Here is a 12767-nt window from a genome sequence, read left to right on the forward strand (position 1 = left end):
AAAAAAGTTGCAGGAAAACGGCTGTTTTAGGATTAGTGAGTATAATTCTGTGACATTTTATGATTTACACAGACCCTAGTTGTTACTCAGAGTAATGTTGTAACTTATCTCCGTGGTGGAACATTTTATTTTAGTGAAGCATAAATCACAACTTAGTAATAATTTACGTTGTAATTAAGCGACCTTTGAACCTACACACACCTGGTGCAACAGGCTGCAGAATAACATCTGAAGCTATTGCGTTTGTTGTCATTATACTTTATACCACATTATCTGAAAACCTTTTGAATATGTTTTGTGAAAATAATAACCTAGGCATGTGAATGTTTGAACTGCAATTTGCCATAAGATAAGAATAGAAGCTGCCATACACACAATTACAGAATTTATGTCATGCATGTATCTTGTTTGAAATCTTGAATGCAATTCTGTGTTTTTGTGTTTTCATAGGTTAAACACAGTCAGAAGTTAAGTGCCCCACTGCTGCGCCCATGGGTTACTGCCCAGAAGGATGGCATTATCTTGGCTGCACACTGCACCTGCATGGCGGGATTAGGCGAGACATGTAGCCATGTTGGAGCGGTTCTTTTCGCCATCAAGGCAGCTGTTTTGCTCCGTGAGTCCCAAACTGTGACAGAAAAACCTGCATATTGGTTACTTCCAAGTGGACAACCAAAGGAAAAGTACCTTGAAGTAGAAAACATTGACTTTCATTCAAAAGCTACTATCAAACACAGACTGGACACAACATTTTCAGAAGGGAAACCAATACAATACAAGGACAAACAAAAGCTACCTGATGTGTCAGAGCCAACAGATGGTGAGATCGCTACTTTCCTGGGAGAGCTACATGCTACAGGTGATAAACCAGCCTTGCTGTCTGTCATGAAAGACTATGCAGAGTTCTATGCTCCAGTGTCAAACACCGATACTGGCCAGCCCCTGAGTGAGCTATTCGATGAACAGTGCATTTCTATGACAAGCGAACAGTTACTCTTACATTGTAGTACCATTGCAGTTGACATTTCTCAAAAGCAAAATGACACAATAGAACAGCAGACAGGAGAACAGTCTAAAAGTAAAGCCTGGTATAGATTTAGGGCTGGCAGAATTACAGCCTCACGCATGAAAGCTGCTTGTTGCACACCACCTGAGAATCCATCACAAAGCCTCATCAAAAATATTTGTTACCCTCTAAGCGCAGGCTTTACAAGTAAAGCAACCACTTGGGGGTGTGATCATGAACAGCAGGCACTAACTTGTTATCGTCAGCAAATGCATTCACACACCAATTTCAGATGTGAGACCAGTGGTTTTGTAATAAATCCAGAACTGCCTCACATAGGTGCTACACCAGATACATTGGGACTGCTGTGGTGATGGTGTAGTGGAGGTTAAATGTCCGTTTTGTGCACATGATAGCATAAGCCTCAAAGAATGTGTTGATGGCAGATTCTGTTTGGAGGAATCTAATGGCAAATTACAGCTCAAACATTCACATGCCTACTATTTTCAGGTCCAGACACAGATGCTTGTATGCAATAAGGAGTTTGCTGATTTTGTTGTATGGTCAGAAAATTGTCACAGTGAGGACTGCCTTCATATATGGTTCCATCTCTCATGTATGAACATGAAACGTATGCCTAATAAGGGGAGCAAATGGTACTGTTTGGTGTGTAGAGCTAAAGTGTGATGGTACAGTATGACACATGAAATGAGGATTCTGATGTAACAAGTTTTTATTATAATTTGTATGTGTATTTACAGTTCATTGTATTTTGTCATTCTATAAAAATTTTTTTTAATTCAGTACCATTTTTAATGATTGCCTTAAATGTAATGAATGCTAAAATGTAAGATGACTATTAAATAACTTTGTCTTATTCCATACTGAACCTGACTTTTGTGATTAAGATGTTAAGGTAACACTATACATGTATTAACAATCCGTTATACAACCAAACACATCTAATCAAAAGGTACAACTGAGGAGCACATGTTGGTAAGGCAACAACACACTGTAGTTATCTTATCGATAACCGCTATCTCAGATCCTTATGTCACCAGGTAGGAGATGGGTATCTTCTCTGACAGTATCCCATATTTATTGCGCACCAATCCTATCACTCTTTCTACATGTATGCGGACATGAGCGATTTTGCGGGTGGCCTCAACTTCAAGAGCAGACAGCTGTAGCTTTCCTCGAGTATAACTGGGTGTTACAACTTTTGCGCATTTTAACCTTACACTCTCTTGTATATTAAAACCTCTGTCTGCCAAGATGAAATCACCGGGGGTAAGTAGCTCGAGTAAGCCTGAGTTTTCTGTGACATGTTTATCCGTAGTACGTCCTCCCCATGCTTTAGAGAGGAAAGAAATGGATCCCTGAGGTGTGATGCCTCTAAGGTATTTGATAGTGTTATGGTGTTTATATGAAGACCAAGTGAGACTGCGTGCTGTCAAACTTGAAGGCCTCTCTATAAAAATTTCAAAACAATCAATTATTACTGTCACTCTTGACCCAAAATGTTGTTGAAAGGTTATTGGCATAGACTTCCAAAGCTCATCTCTCCTCGGCCAAAAGATAAACTTCTTAAGTTTCACATACAAAACATGTATGACACAAACAAAGGTTTTGGACACGGTAGACTTGTGAAATGCCAAATCGGTAGGCAAGGTCCTGTTCTGGGAAGTTGTGGCGGAGTCTCATCAGTACCAACACAAGTTTTTGAAACTTGGTTAGTGAAGTTTTAATGCTTTCAGTAAGGGAGGCTTCAATGAAATTATAGAGCACCATTAAAGCACTTTCAGTTTGCGTCCGTCTACTTGCTTGCTGCTCGCTTTGCTGCTGCCCCCCCCACCTCCCCTGCTCCTCCTTGTCGTGTATAACATGGCATTTGCTTTATGTCATTGTTGCCTGCTCTGTTCACGGGGGAATAATTTAGCTTTCCCAGTCCTAAACTGTGTGAGCGTTCCCTTATGCTGCTGCTGTCCTCTGACTCTCTGCTATTTCATGGTGCTCATGAAAGGTCAGAGGACTCCCTGAACAGAGCCATACTGCCAAATTTAATTCAGATTTATCAACTCGAATTGCAATTTATTCAATAGAAATTCATAATCATTTTTATTGTCTGTGTGTTCTTGACTTTATGGACCTGACAGAACTTCCTCAACTGTCACTAGTCAAGTCAAGTCAAGTCACCTTTATTTATATAGCGCTTTTTACAATACAGATTGTATCAAAGCAGCTTCACAGTGATTACATGAAAATAACACAAAAAACAATTTCATCATCGTCCACCTTTAAGGCAGTTCCGAATGAATCAGAGTATTTGTCCAGTTCCGGTTGGTTGAAGTCGGAGTGGAGAGGAGGAGAGACTGGTTGACACTTCAGGTCAGCGGCGTCGTCGTGTCCTGGCGCTGGTCCTTCATCAGATCTGGATACGGCCTGGTTCCGGTGGACAGCGATAAACCTCGGGATAGACAGAGAGACTAATATTAGCGTAGACGCCATCCTTCTTATGATGTACCAAGTACATCAGGATTTACGGGAAGTGTTCCCGGTCCCGGCTGTTCTAAACTATGCAGCCTAATTATAGAAGTCTATAATGTGTTATGTGTATGCTAGGCCGAAGAGATGTGTTTTTAGTCTAGATTTGAACTGACAGAGTGTGTCTGCTTCCCGGACAATGGTAGGAAGACTGTTCCAAAGTTTTGGTGCTAAGTAGGAAAAGGATCTACCGCCAGCAGTCGATTTTGATATTCTAGGTATTATTAACTGGCCGGAATTTTGAGATCACAGTAGACGTGAAGGACTATAATGCGTTAAGAGCTCGCTCAAGTACTGCGGAGCTAAACCATTTAGTGCTTTGTAAGTGATCAGCCATATTTAAAAATGTATACGATGTTTAATAGGCAGCCAATGCAGTGTTGACAGAACGGGGCTAATATGGTCATACTTCCTGGTTCTAGTAAGAACTCGAGCTGCTGCGTTTTGAACTAGCTGTAGTTTGTTTATTAAGCGTGCAGGGCAACCACCCAGTAAAGCATTACAATAATCTAGCCTTGAGGTCATAAACGCATGAACTAATTGTTCTGCATTATTCATTGAGAGCATATGACGTAATTTAGATATATTTTTAAGATGGAAGAAAGCGGTTTTACAGATACTAGACACATGATTTTCAAATGAAAGATTGGTATCAAAGAGCACACCCAGGTTCCTAACCGACGACGAAGACTTAACAGAGCAGCCATCAAGTGTTAGACAGTACTCTAGGTTATTACGTGTGGAAGTTTTTTGTCCAATAATTAGAATCTCTGTTTTTTCTGAATTTAGTAGTAGGAAATTACAAGTCATCCAATTTTTTATATGAGCAATGCATTCCGTTAATTTTGTGAATTGGTAGGTTTCGTTAGGTTTTAAAGAAATATACAGCTGAGTATCGTCGGCATAACAGTAAAAGCTAATTCCATGTTTCCTAATGATATCTCCTAATGGTAGCATATACAGAGTGAACAGCAGCGGTCCTAGTACTGAGCCTTGTGGTACGCCATACTGAACTTGTGATTGATAAGACATCTCTTCATTTACTGCTACAAACTGATAACGGTCAGATAAGTATGATTTAAACCATGCTAGTGCAATTCCACTAATGCCAACATAATGTTCGAGTCTATTTAAAAGGATGTTGTGGTCAATGGTGTCAAATGCAGCACTAAGATCAAGTAATACTAATAGAGAGATACAACCACGATCGGATGATAAGAGCAAATCATTTGTGACTCTAACCAGAGCTGTCTCGGTACTATGGTACGGTCTAAATCCGGACTGAAAATCCTCGCAGATATCATTTCTTTCAAGAAAGGAACACAGTTGTGAGGATACTGCTTTTTCTAATATCTTTGACAGAAATGGCAGATTAGAGATCGGCCTGTAATTGACTAGTTTTGTAGGATCAAGTTGCTGTTTTTTAACAAGCGGTTTAATCATAGCTAGCTTAAAGGTTTTTGGTACGTATCCTAGAGACAAAGATGAATTAATGATATTAAGAAGAGGATCTATGACATCTGGAAGCATCTCTTTCAGCAGCTTAGTTGGTATAGGGTCTAACATGCACGTTGTCAATTTAGATGATTTGACGAGTTTGCAAAATTCTTCCTCTCCTATAGCAATGAATGAATCAAATTTTCCCTCAGGGAGACTACAATGCACTTCCTGATGTGATACTGTATTAGACGGTTACATGGTTATAATTTTGTCCCTGATATTATCGATCTTATAAGTGAAGAAGTGACTACTAAGTGACTTATAAGTGACTACAGACAACTGCCTTGGAGTTGCTCACATTTCTCCATTAAAATTGCCTTCAAGAGGTGTATTCACATCTCTGGGTTGCTCTTAGAGTTCTCTCCCTGTTACAGTTGCCTCTGCTGAGCGAAGTTTTTCAAAACTAAAGCTCATTAAAACATACTTGCGTTCAACAATGCATTATAGACTTCTATAACTCCATGTTAGGCTGCATAGATTAGGTCAGCCGGAACTGGGAACACTTCCCTTAAATCCTGATGTACTCGTTACATCATAAGAAGAATGGCATCTAAGCTAATTTTAGTGTCTTTGTTTATCCGGAGGTTTTCCCGCAGCCTGCCGGATCCAGGCCGTATCCAGATCTGACGAAGGACCTTTGCCTGGACCCGATGACAACGCAGTGCTAAAGTGACAACTAGTTTCTCCCTATGGAGGATCCCTTTACCACTCTACAGATAAAGCATTGTGGAAAATTCACGTATCTACCCCGTAGTGATAAAATACAATTCTGTATCAAATTTATAGGCAGGACAAGTAGTTTGTATAGGGTTGGTTTGTAGAGAATTACAAACATGCGCACATATATTCAAACGCACATAACTATAGAATTAATTCTTGATGCGCACGTGAGCGCCATTAGCGTTTCTCACAGGTTCACGTTTAAAGTCTGTGTAGAGAGAACGGTGTCGTCTTAGAGGCCCTTAATTCATTTCATAACAAATTATCCTTTCGACGGAAGTGAATCAATCAAAACTAACTTTAGCTGGAAAATAACATTATTCAAGATCCGCTATAAAGCCAAAACAATCTGTTACCTTAAATTATACGTTTATCTCTGTAAAGCAGCTTTGAAACAATCTACATTGTTAAAGCGCTATATAAATGAAGATGACTTGACTTGACTTGACTTGACTTGAAGTAGGGGAGAGCGGGGCACAACCTAACGCATTTTGGTTTTGGCTCAATTATTTAAAAAATAATTAGGTTAGATTAATCTTTTTTTTTTTACACAAGAAACATACACATCTCTGCTACAAATGAACACTTAAAGTTTCAGGACCTTCCATTTGCGTACAGTTGCACTGAAAGTGACAGAAGTGCAAATGTTACAACTTACCCCATATGCGGGGTTAGTTGTAACAGACAGAGGGGTTAGTTGTAACACTTGTGTGTAACACACATAATTCAGTACTATTTTATCTGTATAGTTTGATATTGTTTGTACATCTGTATAGATAGATATCTATACATCCATCCCTCATCCAATCATCCTTCTATTATGGATCAATATCATGGATAGAGATTTAGGAAAGGGCTGAACAGTTTTGCATGCAAAATTATTATTATTATTATTAATAGTAACAGTAATAATAATAAAAACAAGCTTAAAATCACATTTTAAAGTGTTTATTACATGAAAACAGGCAATATTTTTAATAAATAAACAAGTGATCAATATAGTAAACAAATCCCATAGCCTACAATATTGTGAACACTTGGCGGCTTAGTTGTAACACTGTGCTACAACTAACCCCGCTGTGTAAAAAATATTTTAAACCTAGCTAACAGTTGCTAGGAGTTGCTGACATGTTTCAAAATGGTGCCATGTTTTAGCCAACAAGACAGTGATTAAGGCAATATAAAGTTAGATTTGGTGACGTACACACACAACTCAGAAACAGAAAAATACGTATGATGGAAAAAAATACTTAGATGGTGTCAAAACACTCTTTGTCCCGTATCTTCACAAAATATTACCAAAACTTTTCACAAATCCACGGGAGAAAGTCTTCTGGCAGCGAGAGAAAAAGAGCGTAAACACAACCCGCGTGACCCTGAGTAACTACGTAAAAGGTCCGTGTTACATTTAGCCCCGCGTTAGGTTGTGCCCCGCGCTCCCCTATATAACATTGATTAGTTTTATGTACATTTGCTCACCTGTCTAAAAAAGTAGAGCTCTGTCAAGTCGAAGTTTGTCAAGGACGTCGGACTCTCGGCCTCTTGAAAACGCCACGCTGATATTGATCTTCGTTTTAGTTCTCTTTTTTCCCCAAAGTCTGCTTGCCATGGTCCTAATGTTTGAACGAAACAACAACAGCGTGCAGCTAGACATTACGCACTACGCAGTTGTTCACTTCTATCGCCATGGTGGTTACTATGGCAGCATAGATATCCATATAAGGCTAGATGTCTTAAGGCGGAGTCTCGAACGGCATCACCGGCGGCCATCTTGTCACAGGGAAGCTTTCTGGCGAGCTCTGTGGTATTTGAAGTAAGGTGAGTGATCAGCACGAACACAAAAGATTCTCGCTGAAATCTTGACTGATTTACAAACGGTTTGGTTTCTTACAAACGTTATTAACGTGGCAATAATTCTGGATGCTTGAACATGTTGAAATATATAATATTAGAATTATTCATAAGTATGCAGTGTCGGTAGAAAATTGACCAAGTTATGGTTATTTAAAAAGTACACACACCATTAAAACACAATGTTACGAGTGAGCGAGCCCCCTGTGGCAAGATTGCCGCCGTGTGCGGACGTCGACCTCCATTGGCCAGCAGCGCGGATGAGACATCTAGCTTTTATTATATGATATCTATGTATGGTAGTACTATGAGCGGAAACCAGGGATAACGTGGATATTACGTCATTGACAGGCGACAAGTGAACAGGGATTCCGGGACGGCCAATTATTTAAAATTGGAATTTCTCTGAAATTAAAAATCTTTGGGAACTTTTGGGATATTGTAAGTACACAACTGCAGGAAATATATCACAATGTGCAAGTGATTTTTGGATATTTTATTGATTCACGCAAATCAGCGTGATAATATTTGCACAAGCCATTCATATATACCGTTATTATATGCGACAGCGTCACTGATGATAAAATGTCCAACCCATTTGTACTCTATTGAGAATGTAGAAAAACGCTACAAAGTCAAACATGATCTAAAACAGGCACTAAAATGACTGATGAAAAAAAGGGGAAAACATAATTCTGCACCAACATAAATTAGAAAGCTTTTTCTATTTTGAGCAAGACACCTAACCCCAGCCTGTCCCGACGAGCTGGATGGCGCCTTGCATGGCTGACACCGCCGTCGGTGTATGAATGAGTGAGTGAATGAGTGAATGTTAGGCAACATGGAAAGCGCTTTGGTTGCCATTGGGTCTGATAAAGCACTAAATAAATGCAGTCCATTTACCATTTATTTTATTTATTGTGGTAAATTTTGACTAGAATTTACAATTAATAATCTGTTCAAGGAATAGATTTTTCACTAAAGATTTATATTAGCCTACAACTGTGGCAGTGGCATGTTGTAGCTATAGTTCCTATGCTATTTTTCATATAACAAATGCTATAAAAAGAAATAAAAAAAGATAACAGTGCCTTAGCACGGTCATAGCATAATCTTACCGGTAATTAAATCCTTATTGTAACAAATGCTATAGTAAACAATTACAAGAACTATGTTACTTTTAAAGCAAAGTACAAATTAAAAAGAACTTTAAAGTCTGGACCTTCTTGAATTATTGAGTAAACAATTAATTTCCTTGTATAAAATGTGCCCTGCTAATAATGACAGACATAGGAAAAACCTGGCTTTCAGATATTCAAAGAGATGACAGGAAATTAACATGTTAAGTATAAGTAATTTTTAACAACCAACCAAAAAAAAAAAAAAACATAATGCATAAAAGGTAAAAGTAAATTAACACTTAAAAACTGTCATTCATAATTTTCTCTAATGTAAAGTTTAAACTGATTTCTTATTTGTTCTACTGTAGGTGCATGAACCTGGCAAAAACAGACACAATGTATAAGAAAGATTTATGTGCTTTTATTTGTGTTACTTTTAAGTTACAGGTGGTTTTGTGGACAAAGAGATTAATCAAGAGAAAATAAAGAAAAATGCAAAAAAGAAGACTGGAATGGAGGAGTGAACAAGGGAGAAAAAGTAAAAATAAAGATATTTTCTTTTGTTTCTTTTCCTCGTCCTCACTCTGTCTTCCTTGGTTTTCTATTAGTGTTCAATGTCTTTCCTCCCTACTTTCTCTGTCTCTCCAAGAAAACAAACGGGAAACATTGAGGGATATTATGGTGCTCTATTACAGAGATGCACCATCTCTTTAAATATCTCCTCTTCCTATACATTTATGAAGGTAAACACTACATGGCAGACAGAACAGAGAGATTGTGATTTCATGATTTTAGATTATTTTATTGAAAATAATCACATTAGCTACATGTAACACATTCAGAAAGCCCAAATGCCAAAAGACCTCCAGTTTAGACAAGTGTTTCTGTGAGAGGACAGATGGACCATGGGAAGACTGAATATGTAACAAGATGGTGTGGTAATGAGGAAGTAGAGAGATGGTTGATGGATTGAGTTATTCTTCCTCTTTCTCCTCTCCGTGTGTTATGACGTAGCAGATGTTCTTGTAGTCTACGTTTCCAGCCACATCTGGAGGGAAGGCAGCCCAAAGGTTTGTCATCTAGAAGAAGATAACAACCAGAAGATTTTAAATAATTTGTCAAGTAAAACTAAGGCAACATGTTAACATAAAAAAAAAAAAAATTATGAATTGCTAGGCAATGACGTTGTTCTGGGTGCTTGCTTACTGGCCCAACTAAAAAAGCAAACCCCTTTGTCTCTAAATATAGCTCAGGTTATACCTTCACTGTATAGTGATTTTTACAAAACACATTGTTTCAAAACAGCTTTACAGAGATTCTTGATGTTAATGTTTATAGTACCTTAATGCCTAATTGTTCACATTTAGCAAATAAGACCTGGCGATAGTATAAATGTACTAAATACTTGTTTAATCCCACATTTCTCCTCAACAAGCCATAAAGTTTGAATTCCTACCATAACAGTAATTATGGTTCTTGCTTTAGTAAACACCATTGATTAAAATCCAACTACAACTAACCTCCTCGGCGGTAAATCTGTCGCACTGGGTGGTCAGGAGTTCATCAAGGCTATAAAGTAAAACAAAATGTTATATTCTTGTAAATGAATCTTCACCACAGTTTTTAAGGGCTTCATGAAAGTTCAGCATTCTCATGTGAACAACAATGAGTCCGGACACTTACAATTCCTTCTTGATGGTGCCTGTAGCCTCAGGGTCCAGAACTTTGAAAGCACTCACGATAACATCCTCAGGGTCAGCACCTTAATGAAGAGTTGAATAAATGTTGCGAATACTTGAGGTGAATACTTGTTGAGATGTCCATACTATGCATTCTATAAATACAAAACTATATTTTGTACATAACCATTCATTGTAATTCAGTAGAGCATGGTGCTAGCAACGGCAAGGTCATGGGTATGATTACTAGGAAATACATTTACTGATTATATGTTTACCTTTAAAGCACTGTAAGTCACTTTGAATTAAAGTGTCTGCCAAATGCATTTAAATGTATCTGGCAGGTAAAATCTATGTGCTGAAGTGAAAGTTACAAATATGAATACTTGATCCCTAACCAAAAGTTTGAACAAGAAAAATTATTTGTGATAACAAGAAAAAACCAGAAAAGATTTAAACAACTCACCCTTTAGCTTCTCACCAAACATGGTGAGGAATACAGTGAAGTTGATGGGGCCGCTGGCTTCTTTGACCATGGCTTCCAGCTCCTCATTTTTCACATTTAGCTGACCCATGGAGGCCAGCACATCTCTCAGATCGTCCTTGCTGATAATACCATCCCTGTTCTGGTCGATGATTGTGAAAGCCTGTTTGTTTTAGAGAGGGTAAAACAGTTTATGCCAGTTTATTTAGCATTTTATCCAAGAAAAACATCAGTCATGTTTATAGGGTGGGGACTGGGTCTATGTAACATACCATTGAGGATTATTGGCAACTACTGGTAATTGGTACTGGTATTGGTAAACTAATTCAAAGGATATGAATTTTAATTGAAGTTATTACTAATTGCATCATATGACCCCAAAGATACACAAGATGTTTTTACAGAAGAAAGGATTGATTTTGTAGTTGTGAAATACATTTCCCTTTCTGGCATCAGGTCTTGATGTCATTCTGCTGAACATAGTTGAAACTGGAGATGACATCTGAGATCAAGAAGTATCTTGGCAGCTGCTGCCCACTTGTCTAAGTTGTTAAAAGGTCACAGAATGTACAACAAGACTTTGGGGATATATAAAGAGGGGGGATTGGCTACACTTGGGCTGGCCCCAACAAATCTCCCTACCACCTCTCCTTACTACTTACAACAGCTATTGTTTTTGCTAATTGGTTATTTAACATAAAACTAATGGTGACTTCTTTCTTCTAATGTTTCCAAAATCTACTTCTTGCTGAGTTACTAGTTAACATAGAAATCTGCAATATAAGATTTTCAAACACATGAGCATGGGTGAATGTCTAACATGCCCTCAAACTTTATCACTGACATGATCTGATTGATTAATTTGATTGATGTTAAAACTACTCCCTGACTTTTTTTTCCGTGTTGTGCTGACAAAATGTATAACTTTGAATGTACAATATTTTAGGAATAACGTTTATGATAAAGGAATTTATGTATTGAACTAATTTTAGGTTTAGCAGAGATTTAAGTCAAATTACTGAAGAATGAGCACTGTACCTCCTTGTATTCCTGGATCTGGCTCTGCTCAAACATGGAGAATACATTAGAGCTGCCGCCCTCTGCCTGTTGCCTCCTCTTGGCCTTCTTGGGTGCCTAAAGAGAAACACATGTATGGAGTGAAAAACACACTTGAATGTTTTGCTGCTCCATTTCCACAGTTACGACTTCTGTCATCATATACATATTCTGCTAATCACCCAATGAAACGTTATTTTTCATGTTGCAAATTCAAATGTATATTTCCAGTGATAATAGGGCTCTAAATTTTAGAAGGTGTAAAGGAAGGATGTTTTGTAAAGTTGTTAAGTGCACTGGCAACTCAATTAATTTATATATATTTTAAAAATATAAAAAAAAATATATATTTTGTCTGAAGTCTTCTAAAAACACTCACCATCTCTAAAATATTTTGCCGTTGGTCAAGAGAGGAGAAGTATACACCACACTGATGTGACTGACATGTTCGTAGTTCCTTTTGGGGTCTTATATACTGGCTTGGGTGTGCTAACTTTAGCCTGAACATCAGGTTTAGGAAAGCGAGTGCTGGTGAAAGTACAAGACAGGAGGTGTATGAAGTGCTTTGGTGTCACTTTTCATTCCTGATCCAAAATAGGATTTGCACGCCTTGGAATGAGGTGAATTCAGTCCAGTAATTTTGGCAATAGTTTGGTTTACCTTGTGGGCAAATATGGCAAGGGCAAGGAGATTGTTTCTGCCTTGACTGAAGGGCTCAGTTTCTTCTCATCTGTCTCTGTTGAGAATTAGTTTGTAGATTAATGTAAGCGTTGGTATATCTTTCCTGGAAGTAAGAATTTTAAAAC

General features: G+C 38.0%; 1 protein-coding gene across 1 annotated transcript; it reads right to left on the reverse strand.

Moving 5' to 3' along the window:
* Positions 1-9142: 9142 nt before the first annotated feature.
* mylpfb (myosin light chain, phosphorylatable, fast skeletal muscle b) lies at positions 9143-12412 on the reverse strand. Its single transcript, XM_079596071.1, has 6 exons — positions 12341-12412; positions 11944-12039; positions 10888-11068; positions 10426-10504; positions 10263-10311; positions 9143-9821 (listed from the first exon to the last, which is right to left on the reverse strand). Exons 1-6 carry the CDS (start codon positions 12341-12343, stop codon positions 9717-9719), a joined length of 513 nt encoding a protein of 170 aa, XP_079452197.1. The 5' UTR covers positions 12344-12412; the 3' UTR covers positions 9143-9716.
* Positions 12413-12767: the final 355 nt, after the last annotated feature.

This window comes from Phoxinus phoxinus (genome assembly GCF_949152265.1).
Source record: "Phoxinus phoxinus genome assembly, chromosome: 21".
Taxonomy (NCBI): domain Eukaryota; kingdom Metazoa; phylum Chordata; class Actinopteri; order Cypriniformes; family Leuciscidae; genus Phoxinus; species Phoxinus phoxinus.